Source organism: Lepidochelys kempii, chromosome 2 (genome assembly GCF_965140285.1).
Source record: "Lepidochelys kempii isolate rLepKem1 chromosome 2, rLepKem1.hap1, whole genome shotgun sequence".
Lineage (NCBI taxonomy): Eukaryota > Metazoa > Chordata > Testudines > Cheloniidae > Lepidochelys > Lepidochelys kempii.
The window spans coordinates 68,658,959-68,684,015 of NC_136381.1; the positions used below are offsets into that span (position 1 = coordinate 68,658,959).

Genomic DNA, 25,057 nt, shown 5'->3' on the forward strand with positions numbered 1-25,057 from the left:
ATATTTATTCTACAATGATTGAGTGTCAAGATCCAACCAGTCAGGACCATTTCCTCCCTCAGTTTAGAGAAAGGCTAGCCCATTTTATAGACACTTGAAGGCAAATTACATTAAGTTTCACAGACTATGCCCTGCCAATTTTTCATGAGGCTATTTTACTTTCAGAGGTGGAAAAATTGCTTCTGATAGGGGGCAGTCAAGGAGGTGCCCAAATACAAGAGAAATCAGGGGTGTTATTCCCAGTATTTTCTGGTTGTCTGGGCCGGGACATGGGCACAAAGCTGGCACTAGGCATAAGCAGAGTAAACAATTTCTTAGGGTCTCAAGCAGCTCAAGGGAACCCCCATTTCCTCTTTATTATTAGAATTAGCTTGTTTCAGTATTATGGGGGGATGCCAAAAATATTCCTGCTTAGGGCCTCCAATGGACTAGCACCGGCAATGCATGGGCGGCCTGTCCTAGGGGTTAGCATTGGGTGCAGGCCAAAGGTCCAGCGACCAGGAGGAAATTAGCAGGAATCAGGCAAGGTTGGAATGCCAAGAGATCAGAACTGAGAAACAAACTGGAGGACAGGGATCAAGAGACAGTTACCAAGACTCAGGCCGAATCAAGATGCCAGGAAGTCAGGATCAGCTGAGAAACCAGAGGGCAGGAAACAGGTGGCAGTTACCAAGAGTCAGGCCAGATCAGGAGGTCAGGATCAGGAGGCAGGAAGAGGTAAATATCAGACCAGCATTCCATGGCAGGGTGAAGCTTAATTGTATGTCCTGTTTCCTTCTCTCCCTCTGAAATAGGGGCTATGGCCCAATCAGGAGCCTTGGAGCTCTCCTCATCAGAGTGTAGGGACGTGGCTTATGCCGCCGTTGGGCTTCATGGACTCCAGCTCCAGCTGTTGTCTGTGAGCTGCTAGGTGGAAGACTGGAGTGAGATAATTCCCAGGACTCCTGGTTTCAATACGCGGGGGGCCTGACACTGGTACAGAAAAAGGATGGGGGATTCTGTCCAATTTTTTATTTAAGGAACCTTAACAAATACATTCAGAAGTTTTGGTTCTGCATGTTAACTTTGGCTTCCATAATTCCTTCACTTTCAGTTATGGATTTGTTGACAGTTCTCCATTTAAAGAACATGTAATTGCATATATTGATTCATCACATTCATCGCAAATACCTTCATTTCATATCCATCAGAGAATGAATTTGCCGATATCTTTTCAAAAGTCACTTTCTAATAAGGAAGAATTTATTTGACATACTTTGGATGTGAGAAAGGCCCTTGCTGATTAGCTAGATAGAACTAAAAGTTTTTGAAAATCATGTATATTATTTGTGTCTTATTCTAAGAATCATATGGGTTTTACGGTTTCTTCTCAGATTATTGCTAGATAAATTAAACAACGTATTGTTGAATGTTACATATTAGCAGAAATTCCTGTACCTACTTCAGTACAATCACATTCCACTAGAGCTGTAGCAACTTCTTTTGGTTGCCATAAGCAGGTCCTTGTTGCTGAAATATGAAGAGCTGCAACCTGGAATTCTGTACACACTTTTACCAAGCATTATGCTCTGGATTTGGTCAGTAGGGCTGATGCTACATTCTGGAGAGTCCTGCTTCAGTCACTGTTCAATGGGGATTCTGTTCATGCCTACAGATTATTATCAGCACTGCTTGTAAATTGAAACCATAAGTGAGAATATAGTAGAAATAAAATAGGTCCAAAAAAGGACACTGCAGATGATAAGCCATGGAAAAGCTTTGTGAAAGATATAGAATCATAGACTTTAAGATCAGAAGGGACCATTATGATCATCTAGTCTGACCTCCTGCACAACACAGGCCACAGAATCTCACCCACCCACTCCTGTTACAAACCCCTAATCTATGTTTGAGCTATTGAAGTTCTCAAATCGTGGTTTAAAGACTTCAAGGTGCAGAGAATCCTCCAGCAAGTGACCTGTGCCTCACACTGCAGAGGAAGGTGAAAAAGCCCCAGGGCCTCTGCAAGTCTGCCCTGGGGGAAAATTCCTTCCCGATGCCAAATATGGCCATCAGCTAAACCCTGAGCATGTGGGCAAGGCTCACCAGCCAGACACCTGGGAAAAAATGCTCTGTAGTAGCTCAGATCCCACCCCATATAACATCCCATCACGGGCCATTGGGCATATTTACTGCTAATAGTCAAAGACCAATTAATTGCCAAAATTAGGCTATCCCATCATACCATCCCTTCCATAAATTTATCAAGCTTAATCTTGAAGCCAGATATGTCTTTTGCCCCCACTGCTCCCCTTGGAAGGCTGTTCCAGAACTTCACTCCTCTGATGGTTAGAAACCTTCATCTAATTTCAAGTCTAAACTTCCTGATGGCCAGTTTATATCCATTTGTTCTTGCATCCACATTGGTACTGAGCTTAAATACTTCCTCTCCCTCCCTGGTATTTATCCCTCTGATATATTTATAGAGTCAATCATATCTCCCCTCAGCCTCTTTTGGTTAGGCTAAACAAGCCAAGATCTCTGAGTCTCCTTTCAGAAAACAGGTTTTCCATTCCTCGGATTATCCTAGTAGCCCTTCTCTGTACCTGTTCCAGTTTGAATTCATCCTTTTTAAACATGGGAGACAAGAACTGCACACAATATTCCAGATGAGGTCTCACCAGTGCCTTGTATAATGGTACTAACACCTCCTTATCTCTACTGGAAATACCTCACCTGATGCATCCCAAGTCTGCATTAGCTTTTTTCATGGCCATCTCACATTGACGACTCATAGTCATCCTGTGATCAACCAATACGCCGAGGTCCTTCTCCTCCTCTGTTACTTCCAAGTTATGCGTCCCCAGTTTGTAACAAAAATTCTTGTTATTAATCCCTAAATGCATGACCTTGCACTTTTCGCTATTAAATTTTATGCTATTACTATTACTCTAGTTTACAAGGTCATCCAGATCTTTCTGTATGATATCTTCCTGTATGATTTTATGAAAGATTAAAATTATTAAGAGTATATAGTTTAGAGAGAAACTATTGAACAGTATAAAGAAGGTAAATCGTGCTTCTAGGTACATTTTCACCACAATACAAGAAGGGAGACACAAATGAAATTAAAAGCAACAAATTTAAAATAGATAAAGAAAAAATATTTTTAAACAATGCATCATGAAACTGGGGAACTAAGTGGCACAGTATTATGAAAGCAAAAAGGATCAGACAGTTATATCTGAATAAGTATATCCACAATTCTATGATGCTGAAAATGTGTTAAGCATATAAACTTGTGTGCTTCAGGACACAAGACAACTTTTAACTGCGTGGTTAGACAAAACCCTTTCTCCAGATATGCTTTTTGGTAATGGCTCATTGTGGAGGTTTGGAGCATCTTCTACTGATCACTGTTAGAAACAGGATACCGAACTAGATAGACCATTGGTGTAGTCCCATATGGCATTTTCTATGTTACCACTTTCCAGCAGCTCCACTCTTGGGATTAAGTTGTGCAAAAGGCTTGTGGAGGCCTTCCAAAATGAATTTCCCACTATGGGTACTGACATAAATGGGGCTTCTTATGTTGACTTCAAAGGCTATTGCATTAGGCCCCATGTGTGCAAAATTATCCTAAGAGTCATAATTTAGGAATAATGATCAGCCTAATGCAGCTATACTTCATGTTGCAGCAAGAAAAATAACTAGGATAGTACTTAATAAACTAAAGGATGTAAAAGAAAATCATTTTAGGTTTAGTTGTAAAAGTAAATTATTGGGGGAAAATTAGCCACTTCAGAGTATAGACAAATATAGTTTCAGGCTTCTAATGTGGAAAATACAATATAACTGTTCAACATAACTAATCAAAAAAGATATAGTAGTGAAAGCTAACAGGGAAACAATACCATAGTTTCTTTCTGATGCGGTAGATTTGATAAGCAATTTCCATGACAGCTCATTTTATTGCAACTGATCAGGATTAGCATCTGAGCCATCAACTGTGTTTCACTCAGTGACTGAAATTTATCATGTTAAACCATGATCTACCAAAAGCATTTTTTCCATCTATCCTTTCTATCTCTGAGTGAAGAAGGCCAGTTTCTAACTTGATGGATTTTCTGTTTACATCACACTTGAATAGGCACAAGTGACCAATGAGATTACTGAATTTTTGAAAGCCAATTGAGACTTTGATATCAAGCCTCTTCTTAGCTCTTTATTCTCACATTGCTTTCCAGCGAGTAGAGTGTGCAAGTGCTGAGCTCTTCCCCAGTGTTCCAGACCTCCTGTAGTGTATTTTCGTAAGGCCTCTCTGCAGTCATGAAAATGGCTGAGAAACAACTGAGAAGGTTTAGAGGAAAACTATGGTCCTTCACATATCTCTGATTGTCACTGATCTCTGAGCTGTCATCCACCAATCTGAAGCTGGAGGAAATAACTCAGCATCTCCAAAGCCAATACTTGTGCTTGTGCATTGTTAGGTCAAGTCGAACAGTTAAAGTTAGTTAATAGGACATGGTATTTTTCAGTTCACTAGGCCTTTCTTTGTACTTCCAGCCCTATAGTCATTCTAATTATGTGGTGATTTTTCTATTGTTTTATTACTGTTCTAGTCTTTGACATATCCTTTCAATGAACACTGGCTTCATGGTTATATTTTGTTTTGGGGGTTTGTTTTTACTCATGATTTCACTTTCAAGTTCTAGATATATTTTTTTCCCCACTTTAGATTTTCCTTGAGTGCAATTTTTTTTTTAATCCCATCCATATGTGTCTCATCTAGGTTTGAATTGTTTTTAGTTTTCCAGATTTGTGTATGCTAAAGCTCTAAAAACTAGCAGACCACTTATTCATTTGAATTGATGCTCAACATTCTGTAGTTTCATTGATTGCTAATAACTATCTGTGATGTTCCCCTCTGGTGTTATCCGGACCGGTGATCTGCTAGGTCACTCCAATCCTTAACTCTGGGAATCAGCCTTACCCTGCTCTGTTGTGAGAACCCCCACTCCTGGGCTGTTCATGCGCAACTTCTAGCATGTGAGCTGCTCCTTGGATTGTGCAATCGAATGACACTAGCCAATATCTCTGGTCCCAGACAACCCTAGGAACCTCCATCTTGCAGTGTCCAGTTATGTCCACTGGACGCTGCAAGCTTATATGAGCTTGACAATTTAACAAAGACATTGATAAGTACCAGGCTTGTTATCTCAAGGGGAGTTTCTGACACACTTCAAACCAAACACACTACTTCAGGTAGAATAAATAAACATTTATTACCTATGAAGATAGATTTTAAGTGATTATAAATCAAAGCATAACAAGTCAGATTTGGTCAAATAAAATAAAAGAAACACTGTCAATGCCTTTACAAACTTAGATGCTTCTCACCACAGGCTGGCTGGTACCAAACCTTCAGCCAGGCTCTTCCCTTTGATCAGCACTTCAGTCACTTGGTGTGATGTCTGTAGATGTAGGTGGAAGGGGGACAGAGAGCGAGAGAGCATGGCAAATGTCTCTCCCTTTTATCCTGTTCTTTCTTCTCCCTTGGCTTTTCCCCCTCCCCCTTCAGAGTCAGGTGAGCATTACCTCATCACAGTCCCATACTGACCAAAGGAAGGGAGGTGACTCACTTGAACAGATCCTTTTGTTGCTGCCTAGACCAGTGTCCTTTGTTCATGTGAGGCTAGGCTAGGTTTGTCTCATACCTTTCCTGATGAGGTGTGAACTGCCTCTCTGTTCTTGGAGAGTTTTTGCCTGGACTTATTTTAAACCATGAGGATACATTTTCAGCCTCATAACAATATAGATGAATTTAAAACCTATAACATTATTGTAACAATTACTATAACAACAACGCTCAGTGCATCATTAACCTTCTGAAGACACCCAACATGACAAACTTTGCATTGGATACCACACAGTCATTTTACAAGGATGAACATGGGAGTGCTGGGTGTTACCCCGAAGTACAGAGCGTCACATTATCCAAGTGTGACATGAACAAAAAACCCATCAAGTTAGAGAATAGCCTGGATCTTTAGTTGAATACTGTGATGGACTGTACTCCTGTATTTACACTATTATAATAATCTTTGCACAAAGTATGCCTTGTGAGGTATCATTTGAAAACTCATAATTTGCTGGTCATTATTGTCCTGGTAAAATATGTGTGGTGATATTGTATGTGAAGCTATAAGATTCCACTGTACGATGATACTAAAACATGTTCCAAGTCTGAGGAGTGGTAAAACCAGTTCCTCAGAACAAAGGTCAAGCTAACGCATCAGCCAGGTATAAACAAGGTCAATGGGCCATTACCGGCTAAGTGGCTATTCATTGGCAGTCAAAAGGGCATGGACAGAAAATTTACAGTTTAGCAAAGGAATAGCATGGGGTTCCTGTCTATGCAGTTTGCCTGCCAAAATGCTCCCAGGTAAAAATGCTTCTCAAATGGAGGACAGGACTATAAAAAAGAAGGGGGCATACACCCCACAGGAGCCCACCCAACCTCCTCTCTCACCCACTCTGTCCATCAATTCACTGCATCAGAAGGAACAAAGGAAGCAGCCATTACACAGAAAAAGGGGTCCTAGCCTTAGGAGTTTGGTCAGTAAGACTGTTAAGAACATGTGGTAACTTTGCTTTGAATTTAACAAAGTTTGTTAAATTAGGAACTATTTGCATTTTGTTTTTCTTCTAACCATTTCTGACTGTTATGCCTTATTCCTTATATTCACTTAAAATCTATCTCTTTGTAGTTAATAAACTTGTTTTATTGTTTTATCTTAACTAGTGTGTTTGAATTGAAGTGTTTGGGAAACTCCACTTGAGAGAACAAGATTTGTGCATATCATTTCTGTTAATAGAATGATGGACTTTCTATAAACCTGTATAGCCCAGAGAAGGGTTGGGCAGTAGAAGACATAAATTTCTGGGGAAAATCTGGGACTGGAAGTATGCTGGCGTCACCCTGCAGTTTAATTCAGGCTGGCAAAAGCCTAGGTGTGACTGGGAGACTGCAAGTGCACACATACATCGCTGGGAGTGACTTACATGCTAGAGACTGTGAGCAGTCCTGATGGGAAGCTACAGCAGCAAAACAGTGTAAAGGAGGCTTGAGGGCAGGTGTAGCGCAGCTATTCACCACTCTAGATTGTACTCTGGGTATGTCACAAATGCCATTTACAAGTAAGAATTTTTTTCCTTGATTTCTGACTCCTTTTAAATCAAGGTCACAATTACAAAAATAAGAACAATGACTCAAAACTGCACCCATACATTAGGCCTCTGTGGGCTGACATATGGTTCAGTGATGCAGGAAATCAAGAATAGGGTTGCCATTTTCTCACTACATTTTGACTATCAAGTGAAATGTTTGACTATCAGATCCAAGAGTTAATTGTTATGCTAAAACTTACTCCTAGTGCAGTTTCCCCACATATCATCAAGAGTTTCCACAGCTCTAGTAAGGAGTTGTTGTTTTTTTTTTTTTAAATTAAAGCTTGACTGGTATAAAGTTGGTATTGAAACTATTGTACTTTGTACTCTTGACAGGTTATGAGCTTCATGGTATGGAAAAAATTCCGGAAGGACCAGGGCTTATAGTTTATTACCATGGAGCCATTCCTGTAGACTACGGCTACTTTATCTGTAATCTTTATATACAGACGGGAAGACTCTGTTACTCAGCAGTTGATCGCTTCTTTGCTAAGTTACCAGGTAAAGTATTTTTATTATAAATGAGAGAGTTAGTAATATTTTGAATTCAGAGATTCTAATTCATGCCATGTTACAGATAAATACATTGTTACAAATATTAAGACTTAAACAAAATGCTTTCCAGGTATGCACTACAGAAAATAGTATAATTTCAAGCATTTGAGAAACTCTGTGGTCTTTAGAATTTCATTATAGCTAAAGGTTTCTAGATTTCAAAAAACTTTGCATGTAGCTTTAACATAAAAATGAAATATGTTCTTTCTGTTCTCTTATTATTGGTATGATTGACTGTTATAAATTGGAAGAATGCATCATGTAACTAGTTTTATTATTAGCTCTTTTAGAGCCAATCCTAAAATATAAACTATTCTCACAAACTTATTTTCTCAGTGTGGTAAATTGCTGCATTATTCTTAAATAAAAATCCTATGAAGCATCCAATTCTCGTTAAGATTGTCATTAGGATCCAGTAACTTGCGTTGCACAAGCACATTTGGACTTGGAAGGCAAAATCTATCCTTGATGTAATTCTATTGAAGTTAATGAAGTTGTACCAAGGGTGAATTTTGCCTATAGTCTTCCAGGATGTTTTCTTAATAATTTTGTTTTCCTGTCTTCTTCCAATGGATGTTCTGAAAATGAAGACTGGTTACTTATAACTGAGATTCTTCAAGATGGACTCTGCATATTCACAGTCATGGGATGTGTGATAAATAGGGTAATTTCCTGAAATATCCTAGATGAACTTTACTGAATTAAGTTTTAAAATCTGTGGACTCTATTGTATTAAATGAATTGTTTATGTATCCTCGCTGGGCAGGGATTGCATGTATTTCCATGGTAAGCGTAAATATAGCTCCCCCCAGAACTAAGAAAAATATGGAGTGATTAGTCAAAGTCACACAGGTTCCAAAATCTCTAGAGAAGCACCACCCGCAGGAGAGATTTGCCTAAACTAGTTCAAACTGGATTCTTCAGGGACCAAGAGACAAAGAAAGGGTTTTTGGTTAAATAGTCTGGTGGTAAACTGACTCAGGGCCTTCTTTCTGATCCAGCAGACGGACAGGATCTGTGGTCCACGGAAGGTCCCAATCCTTAGGGAAGGGTTGGAAGGACTTTGGCCTACTTAGGCCCCAAAAGACTGGGTTTCTGTTCTGAGCAAAGGGTGTTATGAACTTGAAACCATAGGGAAACTCCTGTGTGCGGTTTGAAGGACTGCTCCTTGCAGAGCCCTTATTGGATTTGGAGTGATGTCCAGTAAGCTTATTAGCACGTATGTAGGTCTTTTTCTGTTTTTAATGTGTTTTTTCTGTATTGCTTTTATGTTAAGACTAAAACAAGCTTGTTTAAAAAGGGATGTTTGGTAGATTAATAGTGGTAATTATGTAAGCGGGGAAATAGTCCCGCTATTGTGGGGAACTTTCCTGGCTTCTGCACTATCCCAGTGAAGTGGGCTAGCGAAAGGATCTGAGTCTTCGCTCCCACTTCCTTTACCCAGAGGCCTCCCTGCCCTTGAAGACTCCCCTTCCGCTCTCCTGTCTGGCAGAGTCCTCGTAACCCCAACAAGGCTGGGCCCAGGATTCCTAGGGGGCTCAACCCCCAACCCTGCTGTCGTCACAGGGGCTAGGGTGTCCCCACTCCAGGTTACTCTCTCTGCACTGGGCACTTCTCTGACCCACTGACCATTACATACAAGTTAAAAGAAAAGGAGTACTTGTGGCACCTTGAAGTGAGCTGTAGCTCACGAAAGCTTATGCTCAAATAAATTGGTTAGTCTCTAAGGTGCCACAAGTACTCCTTTTCTTTTTGCGAATACAGACTAACACGGCTGTTACTCTGATACAAGTTAAAGCAAATGCAAGTTATTTAATCAACAATTAATTTTAAAAAGAATAAGAAAAAATGGGAAAGGTTAAAGGAAACACATCAACCCGCTCTGTGGCAGGGAACATCACAAACAGTGTCTCTGGAATGTCAGGGCAGTTCACAGTCTGTTCCTTGTAAGTCCCAGGCCTCCTTCTCAGGCCCTGGCTGTGCTGTACGGATGCTGTGGGTTGGACACTTGCTCTGGTGGTGGCCACACGCTCTCAGGCTCTAAGTGGTAGGACTCTTCTTCCCAGTGTTGCCCCCGCTCTGTCGGGGTTACGATCCAAGCCTGGCCTGCAGAGCCTCTTGGCTGATGCGTCTCCCTGTGCTGGGCCTGCTGCCCAGGGTCCCCCTCGCTCTCCCCAGCTGCTCACTGCACCCAGCTCCGGACTGCTCCAGCCCCAGCTCCACCACTCTGTCTCTGCCTTGCTGCTGCTGCTCTGCCTCCAGCTCCCTGGGCTGCTTCTTTGGCCCCTCTGGCTCTGGTTGCTGCAGCTCTGCTCCCAGGACAGGTCTGCTCTGCTGGCTGCTTCTGTGACTCTGCTCCCAGCACTGACCTGCTTCCTGGGCTGCTTTTCTGGCCCCTCTGGCTCTGGTTGCTGCAGCTCTCCTCCCAGGACAAGTCTGCTCTCTCTGGGCTGTGCCTCTGGCTTTGGGGCTGCAGCTCTGCTCCCAACCCAGGGTCTGCTCTCTCTGGGCTGCTTTTCTGGTCCCTCTGTATCTGGCACAGCTCTGCTCCCCAGCTTAGCTTGAGCCCCTGCTTTCTCCTTAGCTTGGCCCCACTCTGTCTGACCCAGGCAAATCCAGCTAACACTGAGGATGGGACCCCCTGGCCTCCTGACTCTCTGATTAGCCTGCCCACCCTGTCATTCATGCTGACTTGGAGCATTGGCCTCTCCCCATTGTTCCTGGGGACTATCAGTCTCTGGGTCCTGGTTTCCCATAGACCCTTCCCCTTTTTGTACTGGGAGCTAGCCAACCAAAACACCCCCACTGAATGTTAGTAAGGGGGCAACAGTCCCCTTACAATTACACTGTTAACCATCTCTGAAGAGAAGGCAAAACAAGCTGCTTAGGCTGCCTGTGTTTTGTCAGGGGTGATTACAGTAAAGACAAGGAAGGGTTCAGCCTGGAAATAACCTGATCAGAAAGGAGAGAGATGCATGTCTCCACCCAGTGGCTCAATCCAAGGGCAATGGCTGGGGAGCCGGAAGCTTGAGAGTGGGTGCACTTGCTGGACCACTGAGGGGATATACAGGTGCCCTGAACTGTGACATATATGATGGCAGTGTGTGTGTGGGATCTGTATCAGTGTGCATAAGTTTCCATAGCAGTGGAAGTAGGTACCCTAGAAAGGAGAAGTACAGAGAAAAGTCTCAATCTTTTCAGGAAGGTCTTTGTGAAAAGAGGCAGGGGAAGATGATGATGAATTATGAACCGCTGAAGAGACATCGGCTGGTTGAGCTGTGCACAGAAAGGCAGCTCAGCATTGAGGACCTGATAAAAACACAGTTATTAGGTTTGCTGTATTCTAATGAACGGAAGAGGAATAATGGTTCAGGTCTGCAGGGAACATCCAGGCCACTGGCAGAGGGTACAGCTGGCAGGGTAAACCTTGGAGCCAGCTCTTGGAGGGAAGCAGGTAAGAGACTGGCAGAGGTACTACCTCTTTTCTATGCAGTCTGGGAGCATCACTGCAACTGGGATCGGAGACGGATCTACAAATAGATCAGGAGAATCTGCAGCTGGACAGGGAGAAACTGCATTTGGAAATGCAGCAGCTAGCAGCCCAGGAGCAAGAGAGAGAAGACCAGGAGAAACAGCAAAAGTGCAAGAGAGAAGAAAAGGAATAGTACCAGCATGAGGAGAGAGAGAAAGACAAACAGCTTCCAAGTCCTTATCCAGTAGGAAGAACTAGTCCTCAGGTACTTGTCTTGGTGGGTGGTATAGACTCCAAATTACTTCCTCATTTTAGGGAGGGGGGTGACATAGATGTGTTTCTAAATGCTTTGGAAAGGGATTGTGAATTAATAGGTCTTAAAATGTAATTGTTAACAGGGATTGTCATTGAGTGGGTGTATTTCTAGTGGGGTCCCACAGGGATCGGATCTTGGTCCTATACTATTTAACATGTTTATCAGTGACCTGGAAGAAAACATAAAATCGTCTGTGATAAAGTTTGCAGATGACACAAATTGTGGGAGTGGTAAATAATGAAGAGGACAGGTCACTGACTGAGAGCAATGAGGACCACTTCATAAACTGGGCAGAAGCAAACAATATGTGTTTTAATATGGGTAAATGTATACTTCTAGGAACAAAGAACATAGGCTGTACTGACAGGATGGGAGATTCCATCCTGGGAAGCAGTGACTCTGAAAAAGATTTGGGGGTCATGGTGGATAATCTTCTGAACATGACCTCCCAGAGTGATGCTCTGGCCGAAAGGACTAATGCGATTCTTGGGTGAATAAACAGGGGAATGTCGAGTAGGAGTAGAGAGGCTATTTTATCTCTGTATTTGGCACTGCTGTGACTGCTGGTGGAGTACTGTGTCCAATTCTGGTGCTCACAATTCAAGAAGGATGTTGATAAATTGGAGAGTGTTCAGAGAAGAGCCACAAGAATGATTAAAGGATTAGACAACATGCCTTATAGTGAGAGACTCATAGCTCAATCTGTTTAACTTAACAAAGAGAAGGTTAAGAGGTAACTTGATTATAGTCAATAAAAGTACCTAGATGGGGAACAAATGTTTAATAATGGGCTTTTTAGTCTAGCAGAGAGGGGTATAATACAATCCAATAGCTGGAAGATGAACCTAGACAAATTCACACTGGAGATAAGGTGTAAATTTTTAACAATGAAGATAATTAACCATTAAAGCAATTTACCAAGTGTTGCAATGGAGTTTCCATCACTGAGAATTTTCATATCAAGATTGGGTGTTTTTCTATAATATATGCTCTAGGAATTATTTTCGGGAAGTTTAGTGGTCTGTGACAGCTCGTGATGCCCCCAATATAATAACGTTGCGACCCCCCCAGGGGTCCCGACCCCCAGTTTGAGAGCCTCTGCTCTAGCAATTATTTTGGGGAAGTTAAGTGGTCTGTGTTTGGTGGCCTGGATCTGAATGTCTTGTATCCGAATATGTTCCTCCTCTTCAGACAAAATGTTTGCTGTCACAGAAGGCAATTGAGGGTGATAATTACCTTCCATAGTCAGATCTGAGAACCTCCGATTCAGAAAAGGTAGTTGTAGTGACAGGGGCATGGCCTCCCTCTGAGACTGATGGGAATGAACCACTCTCCATCCCATGGTGGGAAGAGCTAGGTAAGCCATACCCACCCCGCAGGAAGCAGAGGGGCAGTACAGAAAGTTTAAAAGGCAGGTCCTGCAGCTCAGTTGCATGAGAGCTGGAAAAGGAAGCAGACGTTGCTTGCCTGCTGCCAAGCCCTGTGCCTGAGATGGAGCTCTGCTGTGCTGAGGACCCAGAGGACGTACCAGGACTACTGACAGACCAGGACCTGGTGGAGCTACTGGGACTGCCATTGGCTGTGTACCCAGGAGAGATAAAGGAATCCCAGGAGATAGAGGTACACGCCAAAGGGGTAGTAGGAAGTAGCAGAGGGACACCAGATGATAGTCCAGTTTTGTTGACAGAATTCAGGTCAGTGTGTTTTGGACGGATCCCTGCTGAACCAGTGGCAGAACCAACCGCCACTGTTAGGACACTGGCTTAGGACCTCGTGGAGTAGGGTGGGCCCAGGACCCCCTACCCATGCAGCTGCCTCACCCTGGGGTGGCCGCCTACCCACTTTGGGCCAAGAGGGCAGTGTTTTCTCACTATCCTCCTGAGCCTGAGGGTAGGCAACAGACTACTTAGTGCTCTGCCCTGCCCAGAGGGCCAGAATCCTGAGACTGCTTTTTGCTCTGTCCCGTCCCAATGGCTAAAGCCCTGATACTATTAATTCCCCAATGAGTCTTGCCTTTATAGATATGTGGTAGTGTGGGGCACGTGGCATCCCTCCAAGACTGATGGGGACAGATGGCCACAGACCCCTACAGTAGTTATAGACATCCTTTATGTGGTCTCTTGAGTTACAGGTAATATAGAGCCAAGCAATAGGGCTCACTCAGTCAATGCCATTCTGGCCAGGATTCAGTCATTGGATCTGATTAATACCCTTGACCATAATGCCAAAAGGATTTAGGGTTCTGATATTTCTTGTTACGATCAGGCAGTCGAGAAGGGGATGGAGGTTTCTGCTGATCTGCCTCTGATAGCTGTTCCGATCTTGTATCCAATGGTGAGCATAGAGGTGACTGTGGTGGACCTAGTAGAACTGATCATAGAGATAATACATTCAGAGACCTGAAGGGTGTCTTGAGGGGCAGAACCAGTGGTGAAAATAGCTGTTCCTCTCTTCTCTTCTTATCCTCTGGAGGTAAAGAAGGGAGCATTGGAGAAGAGATCCTCTTATTTGCTGTTTATCTTTTGCTGGATCCAAGAGTGATGAGGACTCAAGCAAGATGGATGTAAGCCATTACTGTGGGATAATGAGTAGGGGGGTGGATTCAGAATGTTGCACAAGAGCAGTTCTCATTGGCTGTGGTTGCGCTCCCTAAATCGCAGGTTTAAGAGTCAGTTCCAAAGTATTGGGAATCTGGTTATGCACTGTTCCTGAATGGTCTCATATATGTGTCTTAGCTCTGTTCACAGAACTTCTGTGTGCCATAATCTTATTGAGATTTGTAAGCCCTGGATCTGATAAAGTTCTCATTCTCGGAATGGTTCTGCAGCAGAGGCCATTTCCAAAGAACATTTCTCTCATCTTGATTCAGATCCACAGACTTGGAGAACTTCTTAGCCACATTCTTCCCTTTTTTTTGAAGGTAGCACAGCAGAGGCTGCTGGAGTTGAAGGTACCATCAGAATGGATGGAAGTCCATAAGGTTTCTATTTATCCTGACCCAAAGGACCTAGAACTGAGGATGGTCTCTGCTTATCCCCTGTATCTGATGTCTCTTCAGCTTCTGTGTTAGCTGGCTCTCCTTCTTAGCTCTTGGAGTAAACATGACACAGATTGAGCACTTTGATGAAGGGCATCCCTTCCCAAAGGAAGCAAGGCATCCAGTGTGCAATTGATGTGGAAAACACCTCCAGACAGGAGACATGTTTGAATCTAGGTTTCCTCTTCAGAGCCACCATTTGAATTCTTCATTAAAATTCTTACTTAAAACTAAACTGTCCTAACTGACTACACTATAAATTAACTCCTATCCTTAGCTCCACCTGAAGAACTATGTGAGGGGTTTTAGTATCTGTATCAAATGTCCGGAGAGTCTGTTGTTGCATGTGTTGAAAGGAACTGAGGTGGCTGTGGCTCACCATGCCCCTTTTATAGCCTGGCCCCTAGACTGTTCAGGAACCAGGGAAAGGAAGGGTAGGAAGGGATAATGTGAGCTCTCCAATGGGCACTGTTAGGGGGCTTATTCCTTCACCCACTTACTTCCCTGGTCCTTCTTGCATGAACAGAGAGCAACAATACCCGAAGTCCAAAGGTGCAAACAATTCGATGTTTATTGGGGTGAACTTCCAGCAAGCATGATTCCAGTTTCCTTCCTTAGTATCCTCCTTCCCAGCTCTGACACCACAGAGCCTTACACCTGTGTCCCTGTTCCCATTCCTGCCCTTAGCCAAACATGATTCCAATTTCCCCGGCCCCATTTCCTGTTCCCATTTCCCTCACCCGCATGCCCACGCCCACCCCCACCAAAGCAACAATCTGATCCCCCAGAGCCATCCCGAGGCTCAGTGTTCCCATCAGGCACTGCTAGTTATTAAGGCTGGAACTCTGCCACACTTGGAAAGTGCAAGTACATTTCCATTCTACTGTGGGTTGAAGCTGTAACCCCTAATTATATCTGAGTATTTATACCGGATTTATTACTGATGACTATGACATCTCCAGTTTGATCAGATATGTAATATGTAGACACACTTAAAATTGCTGAAGGGGTGGGTGGGCGTGTGTGTGTTGGAGAGTTTTTGACTGGGTTTTATTCTGAATATGTGTAAGTAATAATTATGTAATGAGGTCTAATATACCATATTGATCTCTACTGATTATGTTTATTGCAGGAATACAACTGCTTTTTAACCTGTTACCTGCAGTGCATAGTGGAAGAAATGAAAGTGTTGAAATTCTGAAGAAAGGCAACTTATTGGGTGTCTCACCAGGTGGAAGTCGAGAAGCATTCTTTAGTGATGAAAACTACAACCTCCTGTGGGGTAATCGCAAAGGCTTTGCTCAAGTGGCCATAGATGCAAAAGTGGTGAGTGGTTTCTTGTGCGTGTATATAAATATGTTTAACTCACTGATCATTGTGTGTTACATGCCCATCTCTGTGCCCAAGCCATGAAGAATGTGAGTCTATTACAGCTGCTAGCTACAGAGACTAGCTCTTTAATTGAAGCTTTCAATACTCATGCTTTTCGCTCTAGAAGGAGGCCAGTGGCAGGCCAGGGGGTGAGGAGGCAGGTGCTGGGCCGGGGGTTGAGGAGGCAAGTGGTGGGCGCAGGAGTGCGGAGGGACGCAGCGCGCCAGCAGCAGGTGAGGAGGTTTCACAGTGGTCGGGGGCGGGGGGTGTCTGGCAGTGGTTGGGGGAGTGAGGAGGGACGCAGCGAGCCAGCAGCAGGTGAGGAGGTTTCACAGTGGTCGGGGGCAGGGGGTGTCTGGCAGTGGTCGGGGGAGTGAGGAGGGATGCAGCGAGCCAGCAGCAGGTGAGGAGGTTTCACAGTGGTCGGGGGCGGGGGGTCTGGCAGTGGTCGGGGGAGTGAGGAGGGATGCAGCGAGCCAGCAGCAGGTGAGGAGGTTTCACAGTGGTCGGGGGCGGGGGGTGTCTGGCAGTGGTTGGGGGAGTGAGGAGGGACGCAGCGAGCCAGCAGCAGGTGAGGAGGTTTCACAGTGGTCGGGGGCAGGGGGTGTCTGGCAGTGGTCGGGGGAGTGAGGAGGGATGCAGCGAGCCAGCAGCAGGTGAGGAGGTTTCACAGTGGTCGGGGGCAGGGGGTGTCTGGCAGTGGTCGGGGGAGTGAGGAGGGATGCAGCGAGCCAGCAGCAGGTGAGGAGGTTTCACAGTGGTCGGGGGCGGGGGGTGTCTGGCAGTGGTTGGGGGAGTGAGGAGGGACGCAGCGAGCCAGCAGCAGGTGAGGAGGTTTCACAGTGGTCGGGGGCAGGGGGTGTCTGGCAGTGGTCGGGGGAGTGAGGAGGGATGCAGCGAGCCAGCAGCAGGTGAGGAGGTTTCACAGTGGTCGGGGGCAGGGGGTGTCTGGCAGTGGTCGGGGGAGTGAGGAGGGATGCAGCGAGCCAGCAGCAGGTGAGGAGGTTTCACAGTGGTCGGGGGCGGGGGGTGTCTGGCAGTGGTTGGGGGAGTGAGGAGGGACGCAGCGAGCCAGCAGCAGGTGAGGAGGTTTCACAGTGGTCGGGGGCAGGGGGTGTCTGGCAGTGGTCGGGGGAGTGAGGAGGGATGCAGCGAGCCAGCAGCAGGTGAGGAGGTTTCACAGTGGTCGGGGGTGGGGGGTCTGGCAGTGGGTGGGAGAGTGAGGAGGGACGCAGTGAGCCAGCAGCAGGTGAGGAGGTTTCACAGTGGTCAGGAAGGGTGTGTGTCTGGCGGTGGGTGGTAGTTGAGGAGGGATGTGGTGAGCGACAGGTGGGAGGGTGAGGAGGGACGGTGCAAGCGGCAGCAGGGGGGCCGGGCCTGGGGTCGAATAGCAGTGGGGCCTGGGGTGGAATGGGGGTGGAGTGTAGGCGTGGGTGAAGGTGGAAGAGGCAGGATAGACAGGTAGCGTTCCCCAGGAGAAGCTTCAGCCGCCACCAATGATTTTGCTGTGGTGTTAGGAATACCTTTACAAGACCCAAATAAGAGCTCTGTGTGGCTCAAAAGCTTGTCTCTCTCACCAACAGAAGTTGGTCCAATAAAAGATATTACCTCACCCTCCTTGTCTCCCCAATGGAATAAAACAGTTTGTTAATCTTCCCTTAGGTCTGGTCTACACTACTGACTTACATTAGTATAACTGTGTTGCTCAGGGGTGTGGAAAAATCCATCCTAACTCCCAGTGTAGACAGCGCTTTGTCAGTAGGAGAGCCTCTCCTGTAGACATAGCTACTGCCTCTTGGGCAGGTAGATTAATTACGCTGTCTCCCATTGGCATAGACTGTCTTCATTAAAGTGCTACCGTGGTGCAGCTGGCTTCACCAATGCAGCATTTTAATTGTTGACTTGCCTTTAGATCCTTACCCATGTGTAGTTTGTGATAGGGGTCTATAATTGGGTCCTTGAACTAAAGATAGCTTAACTATTTTTAAAAAGAAGTAGAGAAATATGAAAAAGAATATGCAAAAGCTATCACGAAACTGCAATTAATGATGTTATGGTTCAAGCTACATTCTAGAGAGAGATTATAATTTTACTCAAATAGTCTGTATTCATGCTCCAGAACAGAGTTTATGTATACAAACCATAAGAGCAAGTGTGTGCATTCTGTGTATAAAAATATGATGAATAAAGTTGGTATTGACAATATTATTGTATCAAAACATGCCCTTATGTGGGCTGTTGTAGAAGCAGTACAGATCTCCAATTTTGAGAATACTTGTTTTTCTATCTCAAAAATTTAAAGGGTTAGTACTAACAAATTTTTTAGTGGAAGGGACTAAAAAATAATTTCTTAAAGGGCCCATTTTTAATTATTTTCTCATTTTATAAATGATCAGATTGGGTTTTCTGAGTTTTCAAGTCAATCTTTAGTCACAGTTACATGCTGTAAATTTGGGAGTTCTTCCTACAAATCAAACAGGTTGAATCCTTGCTTTAAGTGCAAAACTGAGCAGATGTCCTAGTGTCTGTGTCTCCATAACATAGATTCTATTATGCCCCTACAGGACTGTTGTCCCTAAAATTACTGCCACATAAGTAGTGCAGTGTGGAAGGAGACTTCAAAAATATAATTTGGCATTATCTGAAAATACAGAATTATTGACAGAAAATTGTAAATGATACCAAAAACATTAATGGACCGAGAAAGGTAAGTTCTCCCTGCAGGAGGCAGTTTTAGGAATAAACAGTAACAACCTAAACACAAAATCTCAAAACCTTTCTTAAAAATTTTGGCCCAGATCTTGGGCTGTATCTGATCTTTGCTCAGTGGATCTCAACATGGGAGGTGCAAAGGTAGATTTGTCACCTTTGCACTCTCCTGATCCTGGGGCTACAGGGCCTCGGTGTTGGTGAAGTTTTGAGGATACTCTATTTTAAGTAGGCTGCCCTTGGCCTCAAGGGACCAAAATGGCAACCATGGATCTCCAGGGTGTAGACACCCCCTGGTCATGCTTCCTTTTCCCCAGCTACTTCCCCCCTGCCCCCAGCGCCCCCATGCTGGGGGTTGGAGAAGAAGGTGTAATGAGAGCTAACTGTTGCAAAACAGGATTGGGCCTGTTCTTTCTAGCAGGCAAATATACTATAGTAAGAACGTGGAAGTCGTGAGTCTCCCCACACCTTGTAGTGACTGGTTATGCAGTCCAGTTATGTGATGGAAATGGAGATCGGACTTCTAACTTTAAATTTTTGAAAAGATTGTAGATTCCCTTCCCAAAAGAGCAAAGGGGACAGAGTGACTAAATTAGTCCAATTTCCAGTTTAAATAAATTCAATATTATATCAGTGGAGTAGAATGAAGAATTCTTTGGGTGCATAGTTGTACAATAGTAGGTTGTCACAAGGTGCCTCTTCAGCTACCCAGTGGGCAGTGCTGCCCAGCCCGTTTTCATGGTCTCTGTCAGAAACTCACTCATGCTGTTTCCCTTTCACCATGTGTACATTTATTGTTCAGTTCCCAAGCAAAACAGAACATGACACAAGTATACAGCAGGAGGAGACTAACACACAGCCTTCTCTTATCCCCACAGTCACCCTCTGAGCTCCCAGGCTTCCTGTTCCTCCCAGTTACTGAGCCAGTTGTCTCATCAGCCCAACAGTTAGCACCTGGGTGTCATTAATCCTCCCACCAGAAACGGGTTATTTGCTTCCAGTTAAGTCAGCAGCCTTCTCTGTGCTGCAGAAACCTCTGTGGTCAGGGTGCTTCAGTAGCTTTTTGTCACATAGGTGTTACAGTATTCAGCAAATGGTATTCTGGCTTATATTTTTTACTGCAGCTTTGTTTGACTAATGAAGAGTAGAGCTGTTATGACAGAAGAAAGGCGAAGAGCAAGATTAATGCACAAATTCAATCTGTCTTGGAAATATGAAATGTGGTCCAGGGAACATCATCCTTCCCCTCTGTTTATTAGTCAAATTTCTATAAAGCTGTATAGATATGACTTGAAAGAGATACATTTTAAAGAAATAAAAGCAGAAGAAAAGGAGAAGTCATCTTAGCTGTCTCCACTATGGGCTGCTGCTTCAGAAGAGGAGGAGAGGAAATGGGAGCTGCCTTTTGGGACCAGAACTACCAGCAGGAGAGGACCTGGAAGCTGATAAATAGGAGTCCAGCCATCAGTGGTAGAACAGAGCCAAGCAATATTTGCAGGAGAGAGGGTGACAAGATGTTCCACAGTGTGAGAAAAGAAGGTGACCTAATGGCAGAAAAGCCTAATCAGGATAAGCGAGAGATTTGGAACAGATGGCATGATGATGAGATTAAATGAAAAGTTCAGATAGTGTGACTTTAAAAAAATTAAATAGTTTAAATATAACTAATTTCCTGATGTTACTTTTCCCTCTGAACAGTTGTTGTAGGGATGTTGCACAAGAAATACACTCTCTGTTAAGATGTGGTCTACACTATAAAAAAATGTAAGAACCCTGCTCTAATTCATATCTCTGATAAACCTCTTGGCATGAGAACTAAAGGGGAAGAAAATTCTGTGCCACGCCATGTACATGGTTGGCACTCGATCTATAATATCAATAATGAAGACACTGTCACAACGTAAGGTTTAGGAAGAACCTCTACTGTGACTTGATGTGACCTATACTAGCTCAATATGTGCTTCAGAGAGACGATGATCTGTATCATATTTGAAGGAAAATAATTTTCTGAGAAATTACAGCTTCTTAAAGCTATTTAGTATTAAAGGCATAAGAAAGGAAACATTCAGTTATGCATGATCATCCTTTCTTGTCCTCTGCCCCAACATTTGCAGGCGTTTCATAGTAAAAGTGGGATTCTTAAATTGCATAGTCTGTTTTCTATAGGACTTTTGCAAGATTTTGTTACCAAAATAATACGTGTGGATAATTTTTTTGACTAACTCACTAGTACTCTGACTTCTTAGGCACTGAAAAAAATTGCTGAACAAACTCATGAAACTGATAATTCTGATATCTGTGGAAATATTTTTTCTGCTTCTAAATGTGATCCTGTCAGTGTTGTTTTGGTGTTCATCGTGATAACAGCAACATGTGACAGAGGTTCTAAGAGATCTCAGAAAATTGAGCCTCACCTGGTACATAACTAGCTGTAGGTTTTCCTGACAAACATGCAGCTCCTTTGGAGTTTCTAGTCATGATAACTTGTCAGTCCCATTTTTATTTAATGGGATGGTAAAGTGGACTATAACCATGTAATATAGATGCAGAAGGTCTCTCTACAGAGATGATGAAATATTTAAAACAAAAACGGAGGCTGAACTTAAAGTCTTTCCACTTCTTTTTCCTCATTTCTTAGCCCATCATCCCTTTGTTCACACAGAATATTCGGGAAGGATATAGGATGTTTGGAAAAATAGGTAAGATTTACTTCATATGCATCTTTTCAAATTCTTGGAGTTTTTCTTTTATTTATCTTTTCAAAATCAACTGTTTCTGGGAAATACTAGTCTTGTGAATTTCTTTCGACTCTGTTGTTCTCTTTTAACTCTAGTAACTGTTTCTTTGTCATGTAAACCAAAGTGCACATGGGTTATCTAATCTAAATATGCATTTATTGAACTAAGCATTAATTGTTCTGTACATGGTGAGCCATTTAACCTGATATTGAATATGCAAGAGGTAACATAAGAGTAGATAATTATTTTCAAGATTATGTGTGCTGCATATTGTTTGACCTACTTCATGTAGCCTTTTATCAAACACCCATATCATTTAAAATTTGTTTGTTGCAATCCAGACACCATTGTGATTCAGGGACTCTGCTGACTTCTAAAGGTTCTCTCTCAAAATGTAAACCTCCCCTCCTCTTTTTCTAATTCACAGGGTTTTTTAGGTGGTTCTATGAATGTTCTCGATTGTTACTCATTCCTGGATATGGAGGGTTCCCAGTCAAACTTCGCACATATATTGGAGATCCCATTCCATATGATCCAAATATAACAGCTACGGAACTAGTTGAAAAAGTAAGTTGGATATTATTTTTGTAATTTCAGGGAGTCTATGGTCTTAATTTAAATGATGTTAGTTAGGTCTGAAGTATTTGACATTAAATTCCATGTCTATTGTTTCTTATGAAGTAAAACTTTCTTACAGTACATTGGCCATCTTACATAGTGTACTGTTATTCAATAACGTATCTCCAGCTGAAATATCATTTTATCCTGATAACATTATCTTATACTGTTAGATTCCTCCACAGATTTGTGCATTGTTCTAATCTCAGCGCCATCCTCCCTGGCCTTCTCCCTCAATACTTTACACCAGAGGTTTCTGAACTGTGTTCTGTGGAGCACTTGCTGTTGGTCGGTGAAGAGTTGGCTAATCACAAGGTCCTGGCTGTGCTCCTTGTTTCCAGATGGGAAACTGTCTTAAAAGAAGCTAAAATACATTGCATTACATTACATTATTTAAACTGATGTAAATTAATAACTTTTATAAATGCCCACACAAGGCTCTGGTGCCTAACACATACTTAATATTACAACAAAACCCCAGCAGCATTAAAACAATCTTTCAGAGAAGAACTCTCCCAGCCAGCCACCCACAGAAGAGCTTCTTTCCACATATTCCTAGTTTCAGACGGTATACTTCAGCCCCCTCCAAAAACCCATCTAACAGATGTCTGGCAGCTATTTACAGCAAGTTCTAAAATCTTAGAGCTCTCACAGAGAGTGCCCTGCTATCCACTACTCTCTCCTTTCTAGTGAAGGGGATTCAGCTTGAGTGCCTCTGGTGACCACAGCTGTGGCATTATGGCACGGGAAGAGAGGCAATTTCTCAGGTAGGCAGGTCACAGGCTATTTAAGGCTTCCTAAGTCATAGCCAACACCTTAAATTCCACACAGAGACCATTACACAAATGCCAGAGCACTGATGTCATGTGTTCCAAGAATGATGCCTTACTCAACCACAGTTCCACTGTTTTCTGCCCTAGTATTCCTCTCTGAATGCTTTTAATGTGTAGCTCTAAAGAAAGCACATTGCAACAGTCTACTCTTGGGTAATAAGGGTGCAAATGGCAGAGGTGCGTCTTTAAAGGATACAAGGTCCTAATCAGACAAAGAAGGTAAAAAGCTGACTGGGTTACTGCTGTCATATTATTGTCCAACAGCAGCTGAGTGTCTGCAATCACTCCTGAGTTGTGAACCCTGTGAAGATGCACTCCCTCAGTTAAAGAGATGGAAATACTTCTGTGAAGTTACTTTTGGATGTAAGCAATCAGCTGTGTTGCTAGTGGGATATTTTCTCAATCATCCCTGAAGGGGAAATGGTTTATGAAAAAAATTCTCTGCTAAGGTGTGTGTCCTATCTTAGGGAAAAGATTGGGAACCTATGTCTTGAATCAAAAAAAAAAAAAAAAAAAGTCCTGGGTGGCACAAAGTAGGTTGAATTTAGGTATCTTGATTATAATACGTCTCATTTTATTTTGATCTGAATGAAAATACTTCTTAGGTTCTGTCAGGGTTCCCTCCCCACTCTGAACTCTAGGGTACAGATGTGGGGACCTGCATGAAAGACCCCCTAAGCTTATTCTTACCAGCTTAGGTTAAAAACTTTCCCAAGGCACAAACTTTGCCTTGTCCTTGAACAGTATGTTGCCACCACCAAGTGATTTAGACAAAGAACAGGGAAAGGACCACTTTGAGTTCCTATTTCCCCAAAATATCCCCCCAAGCCCTTACACCCCCTTTCCTGGGGAGGCTTGAGAATAAACAAGATGAGCACAAACCAGCCTTGGATTTTTCAGACCCAAAAAAACAAATCAGATTCTTAAAAAACAGAATTTTTATTAGAAGAACAAAAAAAGATAAGAGAACAACTCTGTAAGATCAGAACGGAAGATAATCTTACAGGCAGTCAGATTCAAAACAGAGAATCCCTCTAGGCAAAACCTTAAGTTACAAAAAGACACAAAACCAGGAATACACATTTCCTCCAGCACAGCAAATTTCACAAGCCAAAACAAAGAAAACCTAATGCATTTTCTAGCTAGATTACTTACTAACTTTACAGGGGTTGGAGGGCTTGCATCCTTGATCTGTTCCCGGCAAAGGTATCACACAGACAGACAAAAGCCTTCCCCCCCCCTCCAGATTTGAAAGTATCTTGATCCCTCATTGGTCATTTTGGGTCAGGTGCCAGCCAGGTTACCTGAGTTTCTTAACCCTTTACAGGTAAAAGGACTTTGCCTCTGGCAGGAGGGATTTTATAGCACTGTATACAGAAAGATGGTTACCCTTCCCTTTATATTTACGACAGGTTCCAATATCAGACCCCAGTCCAAACACATCTATAGTCATCTGAGCTGTGCCACTCCTGAACGACTGTGGGTCTGAACAACCCAGGAGAGACTCATCAAGTTAGGATGAAGTTCTTCCTCTGGGAGATCCAAAGGAGAGAAGAGAAAAGGATCTACTGCTGCAGACTGTGGAACACAGTGGGCAGTGGAGAGCTAACACAGGCTTCTTATCTCTAACCACCTGCTCTTACTCCCATTCAACTCCTCACCTCTGCTCTGCCACACACAGTGCTTCATCTCCAAATAGGAACAGCATGACTGTGTGGTCAGGGATAGGTAGACAAGCTCAGCAGATGGGTTTTAGTTTTGTGGTGATGTTAATATAAAAAACGCCTTGCAGTGCTTTGGGGCATGAGAAAGGGCATAATTAATATGTGATTTATTTCTTTATTTTTTGGTTGCAAGTGGTTAAACTTGGAGGTCAGATACAGTTCCCTCACTGCACTTTCTTGGCTAGTCACTCATTCAGGAAGTCGTTTAGGACGAACATTAAGCATGACGTCCCCAGCAGTACTAAAGGGGTTTTTAATGGTCCAGGGCTGTCAAGTCTCCTCTTTAACAGCTTAGAGAATGAGTGTAGAAGCCTGAAAAGAACAGTGCGCCTGTATTCTTCCCTCCCAGACTTTGCCTCTTCCAGCCCCCACCCCCGCCCAAATTATAATCCGTACAATAGGGAAGAAAAGACTTACCCTGTTGGGTTGTCTGGAATCTGGAAACTATGTGGCAAGTGTATTAATGCAAGGAGGC

At 43.4% G+C, this 25,057-nt stretch overlaps 1 protein-coding gene and 1 long non-coding RNA gene across 3 annotated transcripts in view; one reads left to right on the forward strand and one right to left on the reverse strand.

Moving 5' to 3' along the window:
* The window catches only part of LOC140906702 (DGAT1/2-independent enzyme synthesizing storage lipids), a 47,856-nt gene that overhangs the window by 12,506 nt on the left and 10,293 nt on the right, over positions 1–25,057 (forward strand). For both annotated transcript variants that reach the window (XM_073331148.1, XM_073331146.1), the window contains 4 exons: positions 7,546–7,710; positions 15,722–15,915; positions 21,308–21,368; positions 21,835–21,974. In XM_073331148.1, the coding sequence (XP_073187249.1) occupies positions 7,563–7,710; positions 15,722–15,915; positions 21,308–21,368; positions 21,835–21,974 (543 nt within the window). In that variant the 5' untranslated portion in view covers positions 7,546–7,562. The remainder of the gene's footprint in view (positions 1–7,545; positions 7,711–15,721; positions 15,916–21,307; positions 21,369–21,834; positions 21,975–25,057) is intronic.
* Positions 1–25,057, reverse strand: part of LOC144930199 (uncharacterized) — a 140,516-nt gene that overhangs the window by 2,944 nt on the left and 112,515 nt on the right. The gene's annotated exons all lie outside the window — the stretch shown is intronic.